This window comes from Gossypium hirsutum, chromosome A05 (assembly GCF_007990345.1).
Source record: "Gossypium hirsutum isolate 1008001.06 chromosome A05, Gossypium_hirsutum_v2.1, whole genome shotgun sequence".
Lineage (NCBI taxonomy): Eukaryota > Viridiplantae > Streptophyta > Magnoliopsida > Malvales > Malvaceae > Gossypium > Gossypium hirsutum.
Genome location: NC_053428.1, coordinates 24,216,380 through 24,239,042, shown reverse-complemented (window position 1 = coordinate 24,239,042; position 22,663 = coordinate 24,216,380). Strand labels below are relative to the sequence as shown.

The 22,663-nt window shown below is 33.9% G+C and overlaps 4 protein-coding genes and 1 long non-coding RNA gene across 7 annotated transcripts; 2 read left to right on the top strand and 3 right to left on the bottom strand.

Moving 5' to 3' along the window:
* Nucleotides 1-1,450: 1,450 nt before the first annotated feature.
* On the bottom strand, nucleotides 1,451-3,430 carry LOC121229505 (uncharacterized). The gene is made up of 2 exons (XR_005927287.1): nucleotides 1,803-3,430; nucleotides 1,451-1,678 (listed from the first exon to the last, which is right to left on the bottom strand). It is a non-coding gene; the product is annotated as an uncharacterized lncRNA (long non-coding RNA).
* A 120-nt stretch (nucleotides 3,431-3,550) lies between these two features.
* LOC107923934 (general transcription and DNA repair factor IIH subunit TFB4) lies at nucleotides 3,551-8,362 on the top strand. Of its 3 annotated transcripts, none has more exons than XM_016854134.2 (12): nucleotides 3,561-3,737; nucleotides 3,851-3,939; nucleotides 4,044-4,314; nucleotides 4,591-4,637; nucleotides 5,533-5,570; nucleotides 5,647-5,692; nucleotides 6,225-6,278; nucleotides 6,384-6,452; nucleotides 6,691-6,767; nucleotides 7,210-7,305; nucleotides 7,588-7,674; nucleotides 7,918-8,362. In XM_016854134.2, the coding sequence occupies exons 1-11, from the start codon at nucleotides 3,707-3,709 to the stop codon at nucleotides 7,658-7,660; spliced, it is 891 nt and encodes a 296-aa protein (XP_016709623.1). In that variant the 5' UTR covers nucleotides 3,561-3,706; the 3' UTR covers nucleotides 7,661-7,674; nucleotides 7,918-8,362. The 3 variants fall into 3 exon arrangements, with proteins under 3 accessions (XP_016709622.1, XP_016709623.1, XP_016709624.1); XM_016854135.2 differs by having other exon boundaries at nucleotides 7,897-8,362; XM_016854133.2 differs by lacking the exon at nucleotides 7,918-8,362 and having other exon boundaries at nucleotides 3,551-3,737; nucleotides 7,588-7,837.
* Nucleotides 8,363-9,051: 689 nt separating this feature from the next.
* LOC107923936 (uncharacterized) lies at nucleotides 9,052-11,322 on the bottom strand. Its single transcript, XM_016854137.2, has 6 exons — nucleotides 11,044-11,322; nucleotides 10,851-10,959; nucleotides 10,391-10,602; nucleotides 10,269-10,296; nucleotides 9,774-9,882; nucleotides 9,052-9,283 (listed from the first exon to the last, which is right to left on the bottom strand). The coding sequence occupies exons 1-6, from the start codon at nucleotides 11,311-11,313 to the stop codon at nucleotides 9,202-9,204; spliced, it is 810 nt and encodes a 269-aa protein (XP_016709626.2). The 5' UTR covers nucleotides 11,314-11,322; the 3' UTR covers nucleotides 9,052-9,201.
* Nucleotides 11,323-11,517: 195 nt separating this feature from the next.
* LOC107923933 (DNA ligase 1) lies at nucleotides 11,518-15,908 on the top strand. The gene is made up of 9 exons (XM_016854132.2): nucleotides 11,518-11,849; nucleotides 12,110-12,215; nucleotides 12,632-12,912; nucleotides 13,068-13,173; nucleotides 13,265-13,687; nucleotides 13,797-13,873; nucleotides 13,960-14,084; nucleotides 14,667-14,918; nucleotides 15,572-15,908. The coding sequence occupies exons 1-9, from the start codon at nucleotides 11,518-11,520 to the stop codon at nucleotides 15,592-15,594; spliced, it is 1,725 nt and encodes a 574-aa protein (XP_016709621.2). The 3' UTR covers nucleotides 15,595-15,908.
* Nucleotides 15,909-18,017: 2,109 nt separating this feature from the next.
* On the bottom strand, nucleotides 18,018-21,106 carry LOC107923191 (WAT1-related protein At1g21890). Its single transcript, XM_016853410.2, has 7 exons — nucleotides 20,670-21,106; nucleotides 20,491-20,553; nucleotides 20,007-20,123; nucleotides 19,018-19,255; nucleotides 18,772-18,930; nucleotides 18,530-18,681; nucleotides 18,018-18,441 (listed from the first exon to the last, which is right to left on the bottom strand). The coding sequence occupies exons 1-7, from the start codon at nucleotides 20,858-20,860 to the stop codon at nucleotides 18,228-18,230; spliced, it is 1,134 nt and encodes a 377-aa protein (XP_016708899.1). The 5' UTR covers nucleotides 20,861-21,106; the 3' UTR covers nucleotides 18,018-18,227.
* Between the last annotated feature and the right edge of the window lie 1,557 nt (nucleotides 21,107-22,663).

Here is a 22,663-nt window from a genome sequence, read left to right as displayed (position 1 = left end):
TTTTACAGAAGTAAAATAAACATATTTTGAAAGAGCAATGCCCTCAATTTCATTAGACAATCACCAAATTTTGTTTATCCAATCAGAAAAAAAGAAGAGAAGACACAGTTGTACATTTTACGTCTCAATAATGAAGAGAAACGGGGAAAAAACCAGTTAGCAGTAAAAGACTAGAACCGAAGCTAAATTATTTTTGCATAAACAAATTGAGTTAAAATTCTGGGTCTGGGATCATGTACTATATATAAAAATTGAGTTAATAGTAACTAGATGAAGCCAAAAGCCATAAATTGTTTTGCCATTTAGTGGTCATAAGCTAGCTACCGACACCATTTGTATGGTTAAGCAACCTGCAATACTGATGCATTGCTACACAAACTCGTGGATGCAGCAGGTCCCTAGAAGGTTAGGAAGATCTTAATGAATGATGGAAAAAAAGTGTACTTGGAAACACCCGCTTCTTGAGGCTCATTACTGTCGCCAACTTGGGGCCCTTGGATAACCAGTGCTTCCACTTGTACCTGCTCGTATTGGTCCCTTGAAAAAGGCAAGTAACCAGCAAAGATGGAACCGGTTTGGATTGGACCAGAAACACAAGAAATGACAAATTTTTTGGGGTCGTTTTTTGTTTAAAAACTTCGAGGTTTGCTGCGTACATGACCTCAGGTTTACAAGCCTCGCTAAGTGAGCCAAGAGATACAGCCAGATAGGAAGAACAAGAAGAAGATGAAGATTCGTATGAACTCCTTTGGCTTACGGAAATAATATGAAGTATAGTGAGCAAATCACCTTGTTAGCTACATGAGATGAGTCGCTTTGCTTGGTACGTAGGAAAGAAAATTGGAAAGATCAACAATTGAAGGGTTGGAAAATTAGAAGGATGAAAATTTAATTTTTTTTTTCCTTAATTGTGGTGTGAAAGATGGAAAAATAGAAAGAGAATACAACTTTCTTTCCCTCCATTATTTGGTAGTGTTGAAAAGTGAAACGAAAGAAAATAAAATAAATGAAGAATGTGTAATTTGAACTAACATGTTTTTCTCCTCTTATTATTTCATTTCGATTGGTTTTTATGCATTAGTATGAAAATGATCACTCCTCTTATTTTTTTTCTTCTCTCACTTTTTTTCCTAACCATGTAAACTTTAAATTTATTTTCTTTCTACTTTTCTACTCCATCCTTCCATCACTCACTTTTCCACCCAACCAAGCGCATCCTATAAATTCTAATATTAAAGTAGTTTTTTTTTTGTTAAAAAAACACGAAAATAAACTGTGGCTACTAGTTTGAACACTAGAATAAGGATCAGAGTTCATAGTTTAAAGGATATATTTTTTTCATGCACATAATTTAAACAAAAATACTTCATAACATATTCGGATAAAGTAACTAGTCGAAATAACCATATTATTTTCCAGCAATAAGATGGAGGGGGTAAAGAAGAAGAAATGAAAAAAGGAGGAGGAATGGCAATTGAAAATGAATATGTACAAAGCTCAATCTTATCTCACTTTTATATTCGGATAAGCAAATCTAGTCTCACCTGTTTACTGAAAATGATTCACTGTCCATCGTGTTAACTAAATAAATTTTGTATTTGGTAATTGAGGTAGCTTTCTACATTGTCATGATCCTCCTAACTAACCTGACATGGCTGAAGCCGGCTACATACATAACCTGACATCAAGAAATTTCAAACAAATCAACATGCCAATAATTTTTGCAACTTTCGTAAGCCATTTCATATCCATCGTTGACTCGCAGTTGTTTAAAGCCAATGGCATTAAACTTACAAGCTTACCATGTCTACCTTTGTTGGGGTTTTCCTGGATTTTGGTTTTCTGAAACTAGCATCAAACGTTGGATGATAACTTGCCAGTAAAGTTGTATTGATCCAACAATGAAATATCTTCAGGGGATAATATAACTGCCATGGAACTCAAGTAATGCCGAGCACCTCGTCTCCAGTATGACAAAACAAGAACTACAGCAAGGGCAGTGATGGGTCATGAATAATGAAAGTAATTTATTTAAAAGTTTGTTTACCTCCGTCTTTTTATCGAGTCATGTCTGCCAATAAGCGGGAGGTTTCTGATCTTGAAATGCATTTCAATGAAGACAAATATTCATGAAATGAAGAACCCTTCAGTGTCAAGTATGATGGAGCTAATAATGTTGAAAAGACAGGACTTCACATCCCTCTATTGCAAATGCCAAAACTAATTTAGGTAAAGTAAAAAGGCAGTGCCAATAATGAAAATTTAAATCACTTAACGGGATGACTGAACCAAAATCTGTTTCAGACAAAACATATTAGATAAAATGCCCAGGTCATACATTTATAGACACTCTACTTATCCAAGGAACTACTTTATCCATCCTAGTGACCCGAAACAGAAATTGTAATCGATAGATAATAAACATCAAATTTGATCTTTGATCTGCCAATGTCAAGAATGCTCAACTAATATGCAAGTAATACACAACTAAGTGTCGCTTCAAAGGAAATAACAAGCCTGTACCTTTTCACTGGTAGCTCACATTTTGATGTTCTTATATCCAAACCCCTTCCATCAACTGAAGTGCTGCTTGTTATAGCACCATGTCCGAGCAATCTACTGAGTGTCATTGTACTAGTTGAGGGAGCCAGCATCTCCTGGCTAAAATCCACCCTACGCTCAAAACCCAAATTTGATCCTATAGCATCAATTTCTTTAGCATATAAGCAAAATACATGGTTAGAAACTGTGGTGGCCATATGCAGCTGCTCATCACACCAAGTGACTGCAACTAAATCAGCAGAAGGGATCATTAACAGCTCCAAGTAATCCTGCACAAGTGGCTAATTTGTATCGTAGATAACAAGCATACGCAAAAGGTAAGCGTAAAAGGAAAAAAAAAATACTATTATCACTTACTTGCATCTGCCACTTGGAAAGCAACTGGTCAGTTTGTGAAATCAGATCACTCATTCTAGACGTTTGTTTTAATATCTTAAAAGCATCTTTTGGTTCTGAGACAACATGAAGAAAAGTGTGGCACTGGTTAAACAGGTGGAGGTTGAATGCAAAATCGAACATGGTACAATAATTTTGAACATCTTAAAATCTTATTATGCAAACAAGCTCATTTTCAGACAGGACAGATGGTAAAGATTCCAGTTTTGGGTTTACAATAGTTTCTGATTACTGCTCACTTTTAGGACTTGCTTTTCTCCATCTTAAATAAATAAAATTTCAATTCTAACTTGCAAGTGATCAGATTTTGGGTTGAAAGAGAAAGCTTTAAAAGCTTTCAGATTGAAACACTAAAATTCCATCTTCAACTCCTCCTTTCAGTCATCATGAATAAATTTTTTTAACAGTCTCAATTTTTTAAATTATATTGCATTAATTTAATTAAAATGCAGACCCGGGGTGGGGGGGGGATCCGAAAAAAGAATTAGAACTAGTGAAAAGCAAATGGGCTCAATTGAGCCATTCCGTCGCGTAAGAATATGGGGGCCTCTGTTCTTCAGCCCATTTTATGCAAAATCTCGTATTTTGAGCAGACTCGACGCTTACAATCAACAGCTTGAAGGAAAGAATTTCGGTCAGGTCAGATGTCGTTCCCTTTTTCTCATGAATCCAACTCACTGCATTCGCTGAAAAAAACCCAATCTTTTGATAGTAACAATAAATAAAAGTAGGAGAAGCTGCCTCCTCCATGGCTTCAGCTCCTTCCAAGCTCTATGCAGGTTGCCCTTCCTTTAAACTTTTCTTGATACTCGCATAATATTGATTGATTTCCTTCTTGGGTTTTCTTTTGTTTTGATACTTTTATAACTATTGTTGTTAATTATGGTTGCAGATGATGTTAGCCTTGTGGTAGTTTTGCTGGACACTAACCCATTTTTCTGGAGCTCCTCCTCACTCTCTTTCTCTCAGTTTCTCTCCCATGTAATCTCTTATCTATCAGAAAACCCTAAAAATTAAAGCAAACCAAGTTAAAAGGTTCATTGATTTTTGCATTTTATTGATCTGTAATGTTGGTGTTTGTTTAGGTTCTTGCGTTTTTGAATGCGATATTGACTCTGAATCAGCTAAACCAAGTCGTGGTTATTGCTACTGGATATAATTCCTGTGACTATGTCTTTGATTCGTCTTCAGATTTGAACCGGAGTTTTGAGAATGGGAGAATGCCTGTTATGTGCTCCAGTTTGTTGCAGAAGTTGGAAGAATTTCTTATTAAAGATGAGCAGTTGAGCAAGGAGGAACCTGAAGGAAAGATTAAGTCTTCCCTTTTCTCGGGGTCATTGTCAATGGCTCTTTGTTGTATCCTTTCTGGTGTTTTAATGCTTCCTTACTTCTTTGATGTAAGTGTTTGGTTCTATTCATGGTAAACCTAGTTCTTTTGGAAAATTAATGGGTTTATAGTGGTAATAGTGTTATATAGCTATGTAAAGGGGGTTGTTCAATACCCGAGTGATGTTTATGCAAGTATTATTCAGTTGCATGGAAATGCATGGAGAGTGAAGGCATAGTGTACGTTTTGCAGGCCTTTGTCAATATGTGCTTTACTTGTTTTTTGATTTAATTAGATTTTAACAGATATACAGAGAGTGTTTCGTTCAGGAGCCCTCCATCCACATCCTCGAGTGAGTCTCTAAATAATTTATTGCTATTCGATTTATCTGCTGATCTTAATAATTTGACATCTGAAAAATTTTATACACCAATTCTGCAGTTCCTGCTCGTTGGGAAATTCTTTCATGTGATGAATGAAATTGGATATGTTTTTATTTGTTTAGTGCTACATTTCTGAAATAATTCAGATACACGCTGATTATGTTTACTATTATAATTTTGTGTCTTCTTTGTTTGTGTGTGTGTTCAGCAACTGTAGACTGCTTGAACACGTTCATATCAATTGCATATGTATCTTGTTAAGTACCAGTGCTGTTGAAAATTCATCTATCTTTGTATAGTCAAAAGTGCCATCTTTGGTACCATGTGTCTTATTAATACCATGAGGAGCTGCATTTTCTTTCATTTTATTTATTTTCATGTTTGTAGCAGACCCACTTTTCACTTCCTCCTGTTAGTGCACCATCATTTTTAAAATTTACTTCTGATGAGATCAAAAGGTGATGCTTGTATTAAGGTAACTGACCAGGACAGCTGCCAGGACAATGCTGTTTAAATATTGTTTGCATTATCGACCACTGTTACTAAAATAACTGTGGGCCAAGCTATATATGACATGGGTGCATTGTTAATTTTCATAGTTATTGAGCAATGATAAAGAGACAAAGATATTTTTCTAATCGTAGAAGGATATATGATTCTAGGTGTTGAAATGCATGCTGGATAACATTAGAGTGGTTTAACTTCAAACAATTTGGAAAAGCTATATGCAAACTGATAATAAAATCGAGAGTTTCTCTGGATATAGGTTAGAAACAAATTTTGTAACACTGTAGTTTTTGTGTATTTACTTGTTTTTGTTTTTATTACTATGTTTCATAGTAGTTGACTAACATGTGCATACAGATCTTATGCTTGCAGGGATCACCAGATGGACCTGAACAGTAAGTTATTTTTTTTTGGGTTATTTATGCTTTCAACCTCTGGCCTTTAGACTCAAAGAAATATTTTTTCTTTCAGATATGTTGCAATCATGAACGCGATATTCTCTGCCCAACGCTCTTCGGTACTTGATGCTGCATCTATTATTTCTTTCTCATCGTTTCAATATATTTCTGCCTAATTTTCCTTTTGTTAGATTCTTCCGTTTGGCAGCTCAATATTAACTATATTCAATCTAGTCTTGTATTCTTGCTTATAATGACACGAACAACTTTAAATGATTAGTTGGGAAGTTAATTTTCCTTGAGTTCTACCTTTTGTAGCCTCTGTTTGAATTGTTTAGGGAGGGCATTATGATGACAGCTCATGCTTGGTTTTAAACTTGTGGAAATACTATTTTCGTCATTTTACTATTGCTATCTTGTTTTCAACTAGGATGATTTGCATTATGCTAGTAGGTGAAATTTGACATTGTTCATTTCTTTAAGTTTATGGCAGTAATTTTTATCTCTGTCACTCTCTGTAAATCTGAATATACTCAACAAACACAAATGCACGTATAGAACATATTTATTTTTTATGACATGAATTTGTAGTTTGTCTTGCTTTAGATGTATTCATGTCGTGAGTCGTAATTAATTGGCTTTATCTTGTAGGTTCCTATAGATTCTTGTTACCTAGGTTCTCAAAATTCAGCCTTCCTGCAGCAGGTATGGCACCGTTAGTAATGCTTTCTTAATTACCTTATGCTGCAAACAAACATTGGTCTTCCTCTCTCAGCTCTACTGATACAGTTTGATGCATCGGAGTTTTAGGCTTCTTACATAACTGGTGGTGTACATCATAAACCGCAAAATTTGGATGGGCTGTTTCAGTATCTCATGGTATGTTGTTTATTCTAATTTGACTGCAATTTGAATTTACGTTATGCTTATTGCCACTAATTGCGGCTCTCTCTGTACAGACTGATGAACATAACTTTATTTCTTGCACATATGTTACTTTGCGGCCTTGTATGATGTTAAAAGTTTCTTTTTCTCTATAAATGTTCTTTGAAGTGCATTTGGTTGATGAAAATGTGGGCAGATTATTTTACTAACATGTTATTGGCCTTCCATGCAGACTATTTTTGCTACTGACTTGCATTCTCGCAGTTTCATACATCTTCCAAAGCCTGTTGGTGTTGATTTTCGCGCCTCGTAAGTTTTGCTACTTGTTTGTTGCTAAATTTTGAAGCCATCCTTATTTGTATGAATGTACATGTTTCCTCTCATGCCTCTTAAACATGCATTGTGCCATTGATAATGGTTTATGTTAGTCAATATAGTAACTAAAAGAAAAGCTGATATCATGCTTGTTTTGAAGAAAAAGGTAAGATAAGAACTGTCAACAATGCTAGCCAAAAAACTGCTAATTTCCTTGCTTTAACATTTTTTTGGTATTACTACAACAAGAGGGAGCTCTAGATTTATTTTTTCCATTTTCTTTTCTTGCCAAGGCATATGTTCTTCGAGCTAGCATAACTGCTTAAGGTCTTAAATTCCTCTATATTGCCTGCAGTTAATCACATGTCAATTCTCGTGCTTTTTTCACTTGAACTTTAAACTATGCAATGCATTGATTGAATTCTGAAATTTACAGATGTTTTTGCCATAAAAACACTATTGACATGGGCTACATATGTTCTGTATGTTTGTCAATTTTCTGCAAGCATCACAAGAAATGTTCCACCTGCGGGTAAGCTGTTGTAGCTGCAAGTTAGATTCCATTTTTTATGTTCGTCTCCTCATGTATGCAAAAGTCTTATCTATCAAACAATTAAAAGTTCAGTTGGTTCTCAAAATAACAAAAAATTCTGTGACTTCTCGAACTTTTCTCCGACAGAAGTGCTGGTTGTCTGGAATCAGCTTCATCAATTTCTCCTCCTGTGAAACCCAAACATCCTTTTAGTGTTTTGGGATTCTTTTAACCATCCTCTAATCCTTGTATGTAAAGTTGATTTTTTACTTGCAAGTGCAGGTCTGTATTTGGTCAAGCTCAATCTGAGGCGGCTTCAGCATCTGACAAAAAGAGAAAGACTCCTGAGACATAAAGTTAATTAAGGAGGTTAGAGAAGTTTTATAATCTACTAAATTTGGGCAAGTCTTTCTTGCTTAACAATTTTTGTTTCTTGAGAGAACAAAAACTTTCTCCTTGCGCAACCATTTGATATGCGGAATCTGTACATCATAAATTATTAAATGTGAAAGGTTGAGCCAGCATTTACAAATTTTATCTTCTCACAAACTCGTGTCAAACGAATTTCTGGTTGTGCTTATGACGGAGAAGGTGACAAATGTGTGATTGCAGGCCGGAGATTCTGCATCTCTGACCATGGATTCCTCCGTAAACCTTCAGAAGAGTTTGATAGATTGGAGATGAGATTTTGATACTTACAAAGGACATGCCTTCATTTTATTATTTCTCTGTTCATCCACCAAACTGTTAGCACAAAGCATACTTTGTTATTTTTAGAAACATTCAGTGGTGTTGAAACTACAGTTTTAGGAACCGAGAGAGAAGAAAAAGAAATGGTGAATGTAGCTTTCATTATGGGTCTTCCTACAACTTTGTTTTACAAATGTTGTTGTGGAAAACTATACCTGGAAAGTTTTTGGAAATGCTCAAGATGGAGCAAACAAGCTTGTGAAGTAGCGATTGATCCTAAGCTTTTCAAAAAGGGTCACTTTTTCTCTGTCATAGGCTTGGAAGTATTAGGGATTGGATAGTGGATACAATTCAAGGTTTGGTGCCAGCCACATTACTCTTTTTTTTTTTTTTCCTTTCATCATCTTAGCAGTAATTAACACACAGGAAGAAAAACAAATGAGGGAAGAAATAAGTTTGTTTGAATGAGAGAGAATATATAAAGATCTTATATTCAAGGTGTTGACATTTGTCAGTGTATAAAACGTACACATTGTCAAATGACACGTCAAAAAAAGTTGATTAATTACGGAAAGAATTAATTATCAATAGAGGCGCTCCATAGCAAGGAAGATGCTTCTTGTAAAAACCTTTTTACTACCAAGCTTTTATCTTTTAAATTGATCGAAAAAGCATAACTTATTAAGTTGTTAAATTGCAATTGAGCCTTTGTCTTCAAACGGTTTGGCCTTAATCATGTTATTGGTCCCAAATTATTGGTTAGAGATCGGGTAACAGAGACTATTGAAAGTTTGGCACCAGCCTCATGACTCACTTTTTCTAACATTAATTAACATCAAGAGGAAGAACAAATGAGAGAGGAAATAAGTTTGGAATATATAAAGATATTATATTCAATATGTTGACATAAGTTTTATCTAAAAATCATGTTATAAAGGAACTCTTTTTCCAAAAAATGTTATAAAGGAACTCTTTTTCTAAAAAACATTTTCCACGAGTCTTCCCGGTACAAGTGAATATTTTACATTAGTAATCATTCTGAAGCAATACAATTGATTCATTAAAAGAGTATTTCAAATATATTTACAACATGTACATTTTACAGCAACAAGAAGTATTTTAAACAAACCAACCGAGAATTGAAAGAATAATACAGTTCAAACAGACCTTTTTTTTATTTATTTATCTGATATTGGAGCAATAAATTCATAGAGCCCTCATTACAACTTTGCCGGTCGTGTGGATGCCCATTGCAGCAACTTTTACCACACTACGGGCTCTATATAACCTGTCAAAGTCGAAAGATAAACTAAACCGTTAATTTACTAGATCAAAGATTACATAGGAACACGACTAAAACCTAGCACATTATACGACACTGAACGCTATGTTGTAGTATAATAGGCTATAAGTTTGTTCAAATGATACTTTCATCAATATATTGTATGAATTTAGCTCACAAGATATGTAGCAAAAAAGGTTCTACAGTACCTAAAAGAGTTCACATAATCTAATGTATAAAAGGAATGATCGTTTCAATGGATAATAATTCCTCTTTGGTTTTCATAAAACGGTGGGGGGAACCATTTATTATCAAACAGGCTCCATAAGTTTTCAGTACGGATCTCATCATACTAAAAAATGGTGTATACAAAATTAAATCAATAGACCCGTCCTCTCAAAGAAGAACAAGCTGACTCTTTTACCTCAAGAGAATGGAAAGAGACTAAAAAAATGAACAAGAAAGAAACAATAATAAAAGGAACAATAAAACGCACCCAAACAGTGCGAGTCCCCAGGTTGACAACGCATAGAACAACTTTCCAGCATGCCAAATGCCCAAAACTTTCTCCAATTTGCTGACGCCTCCCAATGATTTAAGCAGAGCTGCTCATAATCTCATGATAATAAGTAATCTCATATAGCGTTTAGTTGACAAGAAGAGTGGCGAGAAATATAATTAGATTTCCTAAACTAAGGATAGCAATATTCTGTGCTCAAATTTTCCGGCAAGTTTTCAAATGCCAGGCCATGAACTCATAGAAACACAAAACCATTTTTCAGGGTCTAAATATTGAGGTCAACAACAATTGAAATCGTATGCCACATCTAAAATTAAATGCAATTTACTCTTTCTTAGAAGAATGAAACTGCATGATTTTTCTGTCAATTATCATGAAGCATTTATCCAGTACAATAACCATTTTGCAAGGAAAAAAGATAAGTTTATTTAGGTAGTAAAGGCATAAAGCCAGGTGAAGTAGAAAATTTACTTTTCTGCAGTTCTTCTGGTGTCAAAGCCTGAAATACCAGGAACACGAACAAACATGAGAAAGCTGTTTTTACATGTCATATATCTTGAAAAGGATAAAAATCAGATCAGGCAGCTAAAAACCTGAGCTTTAGAATTGGACAAAATGCATTTGGCCATAAAGTTAGCAACCGCATCCACAACATGCTCCTCATTAATAACAGTATAATTCTCATCATCAATTCCACTCCACTCTTCAACATTGCTCGGAACCATTTCATCAGTTATCCATACCCACCAACTTGGTTCATTTTGGTTAACATTAATCAGAATTTCAGCAGAATGCTTATCATCCCCTAATTTAAAATCAAATTTAAAAAAAGCATGGTAACTAATCAATTAATATCAACATTCTTAACAATAAATAGAAGGAAAAGGAAAAATTTGCATCAACATTATTGCCACAGTTATTAATCCAACTTGATGCGGTAATAATTTATCAGTTCGATTAAGAATTTCTTGATGCATTCCCTACATTCATGGAAAAGCTATATAAGATATCAGCAAGTGCAAATAATCGATACAAAAATAATAATATAAGAACCTGTAGCTTCCTTGAATGGAAACTCGATTTTAGTATTGGATCCGTTAAGAGATTTGAGTCGGAGCAAAAAGTCTTTAGATTCCACGGTAGATACCAACCGAGCATAGAGCTGCAATTACTTAAATAATTAGGTCCAGAAATTAAAAAGAAAAAGAAAATCAAACACAAAAAAAGGGTTATGAAATTTATGTACGTCAGGAGGACAGTCGTTTAAATAAACAGGAGATTCAGAGAGATTGTTGAGGAGTTTGAGGTTCTGTTCCAGAAGATTCCTGAGACGTTGATTTTCGGATTTTAGGGTTTCCAATTCTTTTTCGAGTTTGAAAGCGTCATGATTTTCAGGAGAATCATCGTCGGGGTTGTGACGGTGGTGGAGGTGGTGGCAACATTCCATGGCGGTCCAAGCGACGTCGGCCACTTCGAGAACCGTCTTGGCAACCTCCACAGCTTCATGGCCAACCATTGTTTTTCAAAGAGAAACCCTATAAAACTGAACTTCGATTTTGGGATCTTTTTTGTTCCAAGAATTTTGATGTTTGGATTTGGGACAAATGAAAAATGTTGACGATGAGATAAGATTTTTATGTTTTTGTCGTTTAGCGTATTGCGTGTCTAAAAGACCAAAATTTCCTATTTTTACTTTATAATTTCAATATTTGTCTAAAACATGATTATTTTGGAAAATTTCCCCTACTTTGTAATTCTCAGAACCCACCACAGTGATTTTATTATAGTACACCCGCCTACACTCTATCTTTTCCTTATACCCCTTTTTTTCCTCGCTCCCCCGTTGCTTAAGGTTTTAGCACACTTTGTTTCTCTCTCTAAACCAGTGACAGTGAAACCTTCTCCTGAGTCCCGACAAATGGCAGAGGAGGCGCACGGTAACCCCGCCGGCGAAAAAGAAGCCAAGGAAGAGGCGGCGGAGATGGACGATATCGAGTCACGAATTACCACCGCCATGCGCTCTCGCGTTGGCCACTTCAAGGAACAATCCGAGTAGTCTCTCTCTCTCTCGCTGTTTATTTCTTTCACTCTCCTTAAGTAGGTTTTCAGTTTCGAATCCATAAGTTTTGTGAAATGAATTGCTTTACATAGTCGAATTCTAGGGATTTCTAGGTATTTTGGACGGATATTTGAAGGGTTTTATTCGAATTATTTGAGAGAATGTGAATATTGTGTATAACATTGGGATCTGTAGCTTATTTACTTCATAATTTTGTTTAATTTGGTTCTTTTTTTGGTTCGTTTATTTTAAGCTCATTGACGTTCGAGGGAGTTCGGAGATTGTTAGAGAAAGACTTGGGGCTAGAAAGTTTTGCACTGGATGTTCACAAGAGATTTGTCAAGCAATGCCTGTTAAAGGTACTTCTTTATCAATATTGGCGTTGGACTTCCCTCTTTTCTATCTTTTACTTGCTTGATAAGATTCTTTTTTTCCTTTTTTAGGCTTCGTGTAAATTTTGAGTCTTACTTTTGCTACTTGCTTTTTCTCTTCTAAAAGCAAAAGGTCTCCTTTAGATACAGAAGCCAATACTATTTTTGAAAAATTAAAACTAAAATTTGTTTGATATTGGGAAATGCATGATTTTACCTCTTTTTGCTTGGAATAATGTTAATTTATAATGCATCTTCTTGATTTGCTAAAATGGTATTAAAGCATTCTTATGTTATATTTTAACTATTTGCAGCTGGAAGCAAACATTAAGTGTGCAATTGGGTACAAAATGCATGATTTTTCTTTTACTTGATCAGCATGTTTATCCATTCTTTATTTACAGTGGTTAGATGATGGCAATGACAATGAAGGCTCTAGTGGAACGGTGGAGAAAAATGTAAGTACAACCACTGAAGGAACAGAATCTCCCAAAGGACGACAACCTAAGAAAGAAATAAAGGAACCTTGCTCTGAAGATGAGAAATTGGAAGAATCTCCAGTTTTGGGCCTTCTGTCTGACAATAAAACTGTGAAAAATGATAATAAAGAAAATAAAGAAGTTTCTGAGAGTAAGATAAAGAAAGCTATCAGAAATAGAGCTTCATATGTGAAAGCTAATTCGGAGTAAGTATTACTGAATTGTTTGATAATTGCTACAAGTCAATGTGATTGCAATGCTTGTTCATTATGTTGCATCATATTGTTTTGTATGCTACCTTTTCCAGTGCCTATGATATACTGAGGTGTAATATCGAATCATTGGAACTTTTATGTTTCAGAAAAGTCACAATGGCTGGACTCCGTCGTCTTTTGGAGGAAGATCTTAAACTTGATAAATATACACTTGATCCATACAAGAAGTTTATCGCTGAACAATTAGATGAGGTGGGCATAGTTTGTTTGCGAGAAGTCAATTCAGCTTCATAAACTGTAATGTGTATTGTAACTTTCTTGTAATTTTTCTGTTAATTATCAGCTATTGAAGTCTGCTGAAGTTTCTGCACCTGCAAGTGAGGTTAAGAAAAAAAACCTCAAGAAAAATTCTCAGAGCAAAACTTCTGAAAAGCTTAGCAAGAAAGTAATTTCTGCTTCATCAGGAAGCGAGAATGATGAAGTGGGAGATGAAGAAGAAGATGGTGATGATGAAGGAGAAGAAGACGAAGAGGAAGAAGAAGAAGAAGAAGAAGTGAAGCCCAAAAAGAAGATCACTCCTAAAGGGAAGATTAAGAACTCTGAAGGGCTTAAAAAACGGAAAATACCTAAGAAGGAGGCAGAGATGCCTAGCAAGAAGAGAAGCAAGCATGCAGAAAGAAATTCAGATGATAATAGCAATGAAGAAGACAGTGGGAGTGTCTCTGATGATGGTCGCTCTCAATCTTCTTCTGCAAAGGCGGTGAAGGTCTTACTTCTTAATGCTCATTTTCTGTCCTAATCTATATTCTTTTAAGTCGTGCATCTTTTGATTTGATTTAAATTAAGCACCTTTTAATAATAGTAATGATATGCAGAGAAAAGAAACTTCTGCTCCAGTATATGGGAAACGTGTGGAACATCTAAAGTCGGTTATCAAGTCATGTGGGATGAGGTTTCTCTTTGACCAATTCTTTTATGAATCTTTGAACTCCATGAAGGTTGCAAGTCAGTTTATTCTTACCCTTATTTTATTTACAGTGTTCCTCCCTCGATCTACAAGAGGGTCAAACAGGTCCCTGAGAATAAACGTGAAGCCCAATTAATTAAGGAACTAGAGGAGGTTCTTTCCAAAGAAGGATTATCTGCAAAGCCTTCAGAAAAAGGTCAGGATTCTAGCCCCTGTACAACTCTTTTATTATTTATTTCTGGAGTTGACCTTGTTTCGGGAAAGATATTTGTTACTGAGAAAAGATGGATTGTGTTTTATTTTGCCATTGGAAGCTTTTTAATGCTTGGATAACATTTTGGGAAGGGGGAGTGTTATTAACTAATTTTGTCATATAGCGGTTGCCTTGACCATCCATGAGTGATGATGATAATGAAACTATTCATTAACTAAGAACTGGTACAGTGATACCTGTGGAAAGTGTAAACCAAGTTTAAACTTGTCCATTTCTATTAATAATATCTTCAATGGGTAACTTAGTTTTGCTCTTTGTTCTTGTGCGTTGAGAGTTTCTGTGTCTGAACTCAGAAGGCTTGGTGATAATTGCTGTTTGAGCATTAGGTAGCAACTCTGTAAAATTCGCATGGGATTGCAGAGATTTCCGTGCCCACCATACTCCAAGCTGAATGCATTCTGATCCACAACTTGTGGTTTTGTCACCATTTACCACCACCATTTTATTCTTCTACTTGATCTTTTCTTTAATTCTATTAATCTATAGTAGTACTTTAATTCTCAGAAATCAAGGACGTGAGGAAGAGAAAAGAAAGAGCGAGAGAGTTAGAAGGGATTGACATGAGTAATATTGTGTCAAGTTCACGTAGAAGGTCTACAACCAGTTTTGTTCCTCCACCAAAGCCTAAAATACCAGATATGAGTGATGATGATGAAAGTGAAGAAAGTGATGAGGATGACGGGGATGATGATGAAGATAATGGTGATGAAGAAGCCGGTGATGATGGCAACAGCCAAAGTGAAGAATCAGAAGAAGGTGAGTATAAAGATTTGTGTGTTTGCTTTGTTATGAAGTTTTATTAACGAACTTTATGCACCATTAAATCTGGGGACCTTGAGTTTTTGAGAATATAGATAATGTGACTGGGGAATCAACTCTGTGATCTTAAAGATTCTTTGTCCCCATAGACAGGAGTGAGTCAGTAGGTCATAAGCGTTCTAATGATAAATTTATCACTCTTAGCCTACTAATAAATTCTTTTCCCACTTTGTTAAAGTGCATTTACTTTTGGTGCATATGAGGAGAGATCTATGCCTTGGAGAGTTTATGTAGTACTTTGTGAATCTATGATTTCACAATTGGGCATGGGAAGTGTTTGTGACACTTCTCAGAAATGGGGGCAAATTCAATACCATACAAAAACACATAATATGAAGAATCAACTTTTAAGTGAATCAAGGTGTTAATGTCGTATAGTTGACCACAGAAAAGCCGTTGAATGCAAAGTGGAAATATTTGCAATGTAGCAGCATTTCAGACTCCTGAGTCCTGATTCATGTCCAAGTAGCTCACAGTGAAACCGGATTATGCTGCAATAATATTTTCTTTAATAACTTTTAGTTGGATAATAGGTTCCCTGTTCTAAGCTAGTGACAGTTGTCTTATATGATCTGTGCATATGTTTGCAGAAGAAGATGGTGACAGCGATTGAATCTTGGACGAGTTTAAACTTGCAAGGCAGTGGCTTGCTCATGGGCTGTTAGATTATGATGCTATATTATGTATCTGAGTTTAGTTTTCTACTGATATTTTGTAGTATACTTGGTGTGTTGTTTAGTCCTTGATAGAAAAACATTGCTTCAGTATTTTTTTTATTAGGATGTCGTGTATTGTTGATTAATGCAGTGATTTAGGTTATTTTTCCGGAAGAACCTACCTTGCAAGCCCTAAATATTGACAATAACCGAATTCAAGGGCTTCATGATAAACCTTACAAAGTTAAATCAGAGCCCTTTCGAGTTGGAATTCGAGGCTTTCGTATTGTTGCTTGTTGTTATTAATTAGTATACTTCTTTGTCACTTCCAAACTATGCAGGGATGCAAAAGCTAGCTAAAGGAGACAACCTAGTCACCTGCCCTGATTTCTTGACTTGGAGGATGAAGTCCTCAACTAACATAGGATGTTAGCTGGACCTAGCAGTTTGTGTATTATGTCGCCTTTGTATATATTTTTTGTTATATATTTGCATAATTTTTTATGAAAATGATTAATAATTAGCAAGCAACTTATTTAGGGGTTGGACATTGGGTCTGATTTATTCGATCCCAATCGGGTTGGTTGAGATATTGGGTAAGGAATTCGAGGTGCCAACTTAATTTTCCTTGGGAAAGAGATACGTTAAAATACCTGGGAGGTCCTTGTATTATAGGACTAGACTAAATTAGTTTTTTTTATTAAATATATCAATTTAGTCTGTATATTATTAAAAAGAGTAAAATAAATTTAAATTATAGCAGGGTTAATATTTAAAAGTATTTTGAAAATTATTATTATTAATTATAATTTAATTTCAAACAATAGATTTTATTTTTAAAACATAAAAACTTCACAAAATATCTACTCTTTAAAACAGTAAATATATATTTTAAACAGTAAATATTAATTCTATTATAATTGGATGTTATTTGGTTTCATGTAATTTAGACTTGTTTATGAGTTGGGTCACTTGGCCCGTCCAAAATGTGAAAGGATTTAGACAAAAATATAAGCTTGAAAAATATAATTGGATAAAAAAAATATAAGACCTTTTTAAAAAACAGGCCAAGCCTTGGGTAAGGCATTTTGGCCCTGGGCCTGGCCTAGCCCGAATGTACTAAAGGATAAAAAATTTACTCTTTTTATGTTTTTTAATGTTATTTTTTTGTTATTTTTTTCCTATTTTGTTACTATTTTATTATTATGTTGCTACTATTTTATTATTATTATTTAGATATTGTATAAAACTTATTTTATTGTTAATTTTGTTATTATTTTAAAGGCAATTGTTAATTTTTGTTATTATTTTAGAGGCATTTGCTTATTAAGTTGCATCATTTTTTAAAATTTATTTTCAATTTGTTGGGAAATATTTATTTTGATGTTTTAGTTTTTTTTGATGTATTATATATATTTAAAAATTGTATAAAAATAATATAAAAATTAATACGGACCGGGGTTAGGCCCGGGTTTTAACATTTTTTATCCGGTCGGGATGGACAAAATTTTAAGCCCATTTTTTGGACCAGGCTCAAGCCTAACAAATGAACCTAAATTTTTACTTGAACCCAGCCCAAACTTGACCCAGCCGGACCCATTAACACCTCTATTAATAACAATAAATATTAAATTGATTTATTCAATAATAAAATAATTAATTTAATCATCCTATAATAAAAAATCTCCCAAAGTATGAGATTGTGACATTATCTCAAATCTTACAACTTTTCTTACATCAGCATTCCTTTTGATTGAGCCTTAAAAAGGATATCACAGCAGGGTTAAGTTGTTTCTTGAAATTTAGCTGTGTCCCCACCCCCCCCCCCAAAAAAAAAAACCAAAAAATACGACACAAAAAGCCAACAGGCTTACATATGCTCTATATATTGTATGAACCATGTGCTGTTATATTCTCTACATTTTGTATGATTTGTGATTAAAGTTTTGAACCTGTTTCCTTATATCCTTCATTATGTAATGAACCAATGTTAGTATGAGAATGCAAGTTGTTATTCGTTAGGCACATAATTCAATAGGGGTTTGTATTGTTGGAACGTAAAATTTTTTGGTGGAACATATAATTTTTCTATTTATATAAATACATAATTCTAAATAAGTAGATTTTGAAGTTTGTGAATTATTTGTTTTCTTTGATAATTTTATAAACTTAGGAGGAGTGGTTATTTTTGAAAAATTTGGCCTAATTACTATTAAAAAATACTTTTAAAATGTTATTTTAAAATATAATAATGTAAAGTAGAAAATATAATGAACTTGCTAATCTTATAACTATCCGGTAACAGAGTGTTGAAGGTGCTTTCATACGCTGCAGGAGAACCGTATGAATATAGCTCCATCAGTAACAGGTAAGCACAATATCCTTGCAAAAGCAAAATTATATTTATAGACAAAAACTGTAGCATAGTAAAGTGAGGAACCATTAACTTAAAAAGCTTTAAAAGCCCGACAATTGGTTTATTCTCTAACAAAACACTCTAGAGTCCATTTAGAGGAAGAGATTAGATTTAGATATATAAATTATTATTATAGCTTCAAAAAAACTTTGCTGCAAGTCTACAGTCATTGTTTCATGTTTCTCTAGTTAATTGACTCTCAGCTGGCATCTTCAATATCGTAGCAGGTAATTCCATGCTATCCTCCAACTTGGTCGATTTAGAACCGTCAGTGATTGGCAATTCTTGGACTTTACCGTTCTCTATTGCTGTTGCGTTCTTCTGATCTTTACTTTTGCCCCATAGCACAGTGTAGAGTCCAAAGATTATGATTACAGTTCCTATTATGCTGGGAAAAAACAAAAGAAATTTACATGAGTGAATAATGCTATAATGGAAAGGAAATTCTAAAGGTGTAAAATGATGAAGTAAAATACCTTCCCAAGTGAACTTTCTCTGCTAAAATAAAAGATCCCAGAGCTGCAGTGATGATCATGCAGAGGGGACTAAAGGCAGTAACAAAAACTGGGCCTCGTTCCCTAATCACAACTCCTTGTGCATAATATGCGATTCCAGAACAAACCACTCCCTGATTCATCAATCATTTCATAATGTCAATAAGGCTGTTATATTCATCTTTGAAATTCATTGTTTCGGCCTTTCTTTTCGTACTACTTACAGAATATACAGCAGCTAGCAAGCTTGAATCACATCCAATTTTCCAGGCATTCATATCTCTTTCCATCACAAATGACACTGCTGCACCTCCTATGGTCCCAACGAAGCATATCAAAGCTGTAAGGGAGAGCTCTGCTGGGTACATCTTCAATGTAAATGACTGAAACCCCCAAAAAGATCATCAAAAACCCAAGGTAATTAGCAACATTCTAGGGTATTGAAGAAGTGAAATGTTTCAACAACTGACCTGCAAAATGTAGAATCCTGACCAGCCCCAGCATCTGGCTAGGAGCATTAGTGTCCCAGCAACCCAATGCTTGGCCTCGGCTTCGTTGGTGGCATTGTGGTTGCTTCCCCCTTGCAACTTTATGAAATTGATTGCTGGACCTTTGTACATTGTCATGATAATTGCTCCAGGGACCATGATTACTGTTCCTATTATCTTGGCTATGCTGTGCACCTTCTTCAACTTTACTTTCTCCAACCTAATTCACAAAGTTCATACTTGATGAGTTATTCCCATCATTCCTCAAGATTATTATGTCATAAAAAGGTTAATCTAGTCGAGCTAAGCTCAAATTATAATAAACTTGAGCTTGATTCAGAATTCAAGACTCTAAATTAGATTCAAGATAAAGATTCAATTGTTAGAACTTCCTTTGATTAAATTTATTTACTTAGTAGAAAGTGAGCTTGAGCTTAACAAATTTGTTCAAGAAATAGAGAATATAAAAAATTGTAAGTAACTTGGAGTAGCAATAGTGAAATTGTGAAGCGCAAGCGAAGCATTTAATATTCTAAAAAGTTTATCATGAATATTCCATAAGAATATGAGAAAAGATTGCATAAAGCCATAAACCACATATAAATTAGATAATTCTTTTAAAAAATTGGAGATAAAGATAGATAGATAGATGATGAATGATGATGGCAACTTTCAACTTGGAAATGACTGGTTTGGTCTAAGGTGGGAGCTTATGCCAAACAGTGGCCCGCCACACCCACCTCACCACATATTATTGCCGCATATATACTTGGCGCATGTAACTTTCGTTTTCTTCCTCTCATTCTCATTGCACGCCTCTTATTCATTTCATTTTTTTTTCTTATCTTGTGGTACTGGTTAATAATAAATCACCTTTCCTTTGAAAAAATTTGCACGCTTCTTATTATTGCGTTTATGGGAATATGAATCAGTAAATTAAAATTAACTCAACTATATATAAATATATATACCTGAAAATCAATGCCATAACGAAGGTAATGGCAGGAATCACATTGACAGTGGCAGATGCAAGCGTTGCTGTCGTGTATTTCATCCCCAGATAGTATAGATTTTGGTCCACCACTGGCCTGTTCATCATCATTTATCCAATAAGTAGACTTTCATTTTTTCCCTTCGTTCATTTAGCATGAATTATATGTTATGTGACGGACTCATCATCGATAATGAACTTTAAAAAGAAAAATGAATATATTTGTATTAGATATATACCTGTATAAATACTTATACGGATACTATTCGAAACAAATGTTATGTAATGAATTGATAAGCAAAATATGTCATGGATATATATATGTACACAGGGCTTAATTTCATCTGCATGGAACGTATTCCCAAGTGTAATGCATGAAGTGCAATTCTGCATAAACACACATATACGTATGCACGTATGAATGTGCATGCATGAAAAACAGTTAATATGTTGGGAGCCATTACTCTAGGAAACCAAGCACCAGGATTCTGAGGAGAACGGGGAGAGTCAGCTTGGGTCTTATTTTCCTGCACGGAAAGAAAAACCCAGAATTGAAGTAAGCAAATTTATAGTGTGTTAGAGTAACGAATACGAAGGAAAAGAAAAATATATAAAAGACTGTAGAAAGATAAAAAGTTGAGACCTTTCAAGCACAAGAGCGAAGGGTGCAATAACAATGGTGGCAACCAAATGACGATAAACAGCAAGAACGTAATGGTTCATTCCATGCTGCAAAGAGACCATGGTTATAACATACATCCCTGCAAATCCAAACTGGAGGGATATCATTGACAAGTATGGCTTCGCCTTGTTCAGCCCTAATGACACTGCCATTTTCCCCTCAAACAACTATACTGAATTCTATGTATATATATATAATAATAAGCTTAGCCTCTTCTGCCTTTCCCTCTTGCTCTCTCTTTCTCTCTGTTTATATATGTATATATAATTGATTCTTCTTTTCAGATATGTTGCCATTGAAATGAGACAAGGGCTTCTTATAGGCAAGTAAAAGGTGAAGGCCAGGAAAATGTGAAAATGTTCTCAAAGTGCCTAACCTGAAGGAAAGAGAAATTCAGAGAATCAAGACAAATTTGCTACTCTCATCTCCATTATTACATCAATCAAATCCCCTATCCTATTTCTTTTTCTTTTTAGTTCGAATATGATTTATCTTGCATCCATCAGCTACCTTATTTCATAAAACTTTAAAATAATTTCCCTATTTTGGTTCAAAAATTTGATGCAGTTAACCATAGGACGCTACATCATTAGAAGCAAAGTTTATTGAATTTAATTTTAAAATTTTAAATATTATTCATTGATACATCCATCAAATATAAATTTATTATTTATAGGTTAATAATTTATACTCATACTATATATAATTTTATGTACGGTTAATCAGATAATAACAGAAATTAAATTATTTTTATTTTTTTTTAAAATACTTTCATAATTTGATTTACTAATAGTGTGATGAGATTCTGATTCCCACCGTGTTAGAATGTCAAAACCACGCCAACTTTTTTCCTGCACAAGCTATAAAATATCAAAAGACAACTAAGAATCCCGAGTATAATTTGTATAACTAGGCAAAAACCCGCCCTACGTTGCTGATATTTTATCAATTTTAAAATATTAAGTAATAAATTTTTTTTATTTTTAATAATTTTTAAAATATTAATTAATTTATAAATGGTTTGTTTTAATATAATCTACAGAGTATATCAAATACAAACTATTTTAGTATGATCAATTAATTCTGATAATGTTGAGATGTGACATGAAAACTAATTAAAACATAATAGAAAAACTATATAAAAACGTACAACACTTTGTGACTATTATTACTATGCCAAAATTTACAGATTTTTAAATGCAATTATGATAAAAAAAAATGGTGAGATATGACACAAATTTGAGAACTATTTTAATATTGTAAATTGGATTTGGCCATTTCTTGTAGATAACAATATAACACGACACAAAATGAAAAAAACAATTAGAAAACGATATAAAATTAACATAAATACAACACAAATATATCAACATGTAGAAATGTAATTTATATAAATACATAATATATTATTCAATTATTATATAAAAACATAAAATAAATATTCATACATTTCTACATCTTTTGTCCTTTTCTTTTCCCCCAATTACCCCTTCGCATCTTAATTTATATTTAGGATTCCTCGTATGCTAAAGTATTCTTTATCAAGAAAAAAAATTGTACGAAATAGAGATATTATCTTTTTTCAATAGTTTAATATCACATCAATAATTTTATTCTAAATTTTAAAATTTTTATTTTCATTTAATTTTTTTAAGATAAAAATATTGATGTGACATTAAACTATTAAAAAAATACGTTGAGAAACCTCAGGGATAACTTTTATTGTTAGTTATAGATTTATGGTTTTAAGAATCCTATATCTTTTAGTAATATCTTTAATGCTATATATATCTCTTATTAAAGCACCAATTAAAACCATTGAAAGCTTTTAAATTTGATTGGAAGTAATTGGGATGTGGAACTGATCATGGATAGAGTTTAAGTCAATGTAAAATTTTAAGTTTGGGTTTAGTCTGACCTAAAAAATAGGCTTAAAACTTTTTTCAAGTTCGATC

What these genes read in the sequence shown, in the direction of transcription:
- LOC107923934 (XM_016854134.2), top strand. Translation starts at nt 3,707, where the DNA reads ATGGCTTCAGCTCCTTCCAAGCTCTATGCAG. An exon ending in GGTGTTGATTTTCGCGCCTC is followed by an intron (nt 6,768 to 7,209) that starts GTAAGTTTTGCT and finishes TGAAATTTACAG; the next exon opens with ATGTTTTTGCCATAAAAACA. An exon ending in AAGAAATGTTCCACCTGCGG is followed by an intron (nt 7,306 to 7,587) that starts GTAAGCTGTTGT and finishes TTGCAAGTGCAG; the next exon opens with GTCTGTATTTGGTCAAGCTC.
- LOC107923936 (XM_016854137.2), bottom strand. Translation starts at nt 11,313, where the DNA reads ATGGTTGGCCATGAAGCTGTGGAGGTTGCCAAGACGGTTCTCGAAGTG. An exon ending in TCCATTCAAGGAAGCTACAG is followed by an intron (nt 10,603 to 10,850) that starts GTTCTTATATTA and finishes ATTTTAAATTAG; the next exon opens with GGGATGATAAGCATTCTGCT. An exon ending in TGGGGACTCGCACTGTTTGG is followed by an intron (nt 9,284 to 9,773) that starts GTGCGTTTTATT and finishes CGACTTTGACAG; the next exon opens with GTTATATAGAGCCCGTAGTG.
- LOC107923933 (XM_016854132.2), top strand. Translation starts at nt 11,518, where the DNA reads ATGATTATTTTGGAAAATTTCCCCTACTTTGTAATTCTCAGAACCCAC. An exon ending in TCAAGCAATGCCTGTTAAAG is followed by an intron (nt 12,216 to 12,631) that starts GTACTTCTTTAT and finishes CTTTATTTACAG; the next exon opens with TGGTTAGATGATGGCAATGA. An exon ending in TCGCTGAACAATTAGATGAG is followed by an intron (nt 13,174 to 13,264) that starts GTGGGCATAGTT and finishes GTTAATTATCAG; the next exon opens with CTATTGAAGTCTGCTGAAGT.
- LOC107923191 (XM_016853410.2), bottom strand. Translation starts at nt 20,860, where the DNA reads ATGGCAGTGTCATTAGGGCTGAACAAGGCGAAGCCATACTTGTCAATG. An exon ending in CTGGTGCTTGGTTTCCTAGA is followed by an intron (nt 20,124 to 20,490) that starts GTAATGGCTCCC and finishes GATGATGAACAG; the next exon opens with GCCAGTGGTGGACCAAAATC. An exon ending in GAGAAAGTTCACTTGGGAAG is followed by an intron (nt 18,442 to 18,529) that starts GTATTTTACTTC and finishes GTTTTTTCCCAG; the next exon opens with CATAATAGGAACTGTAATCA.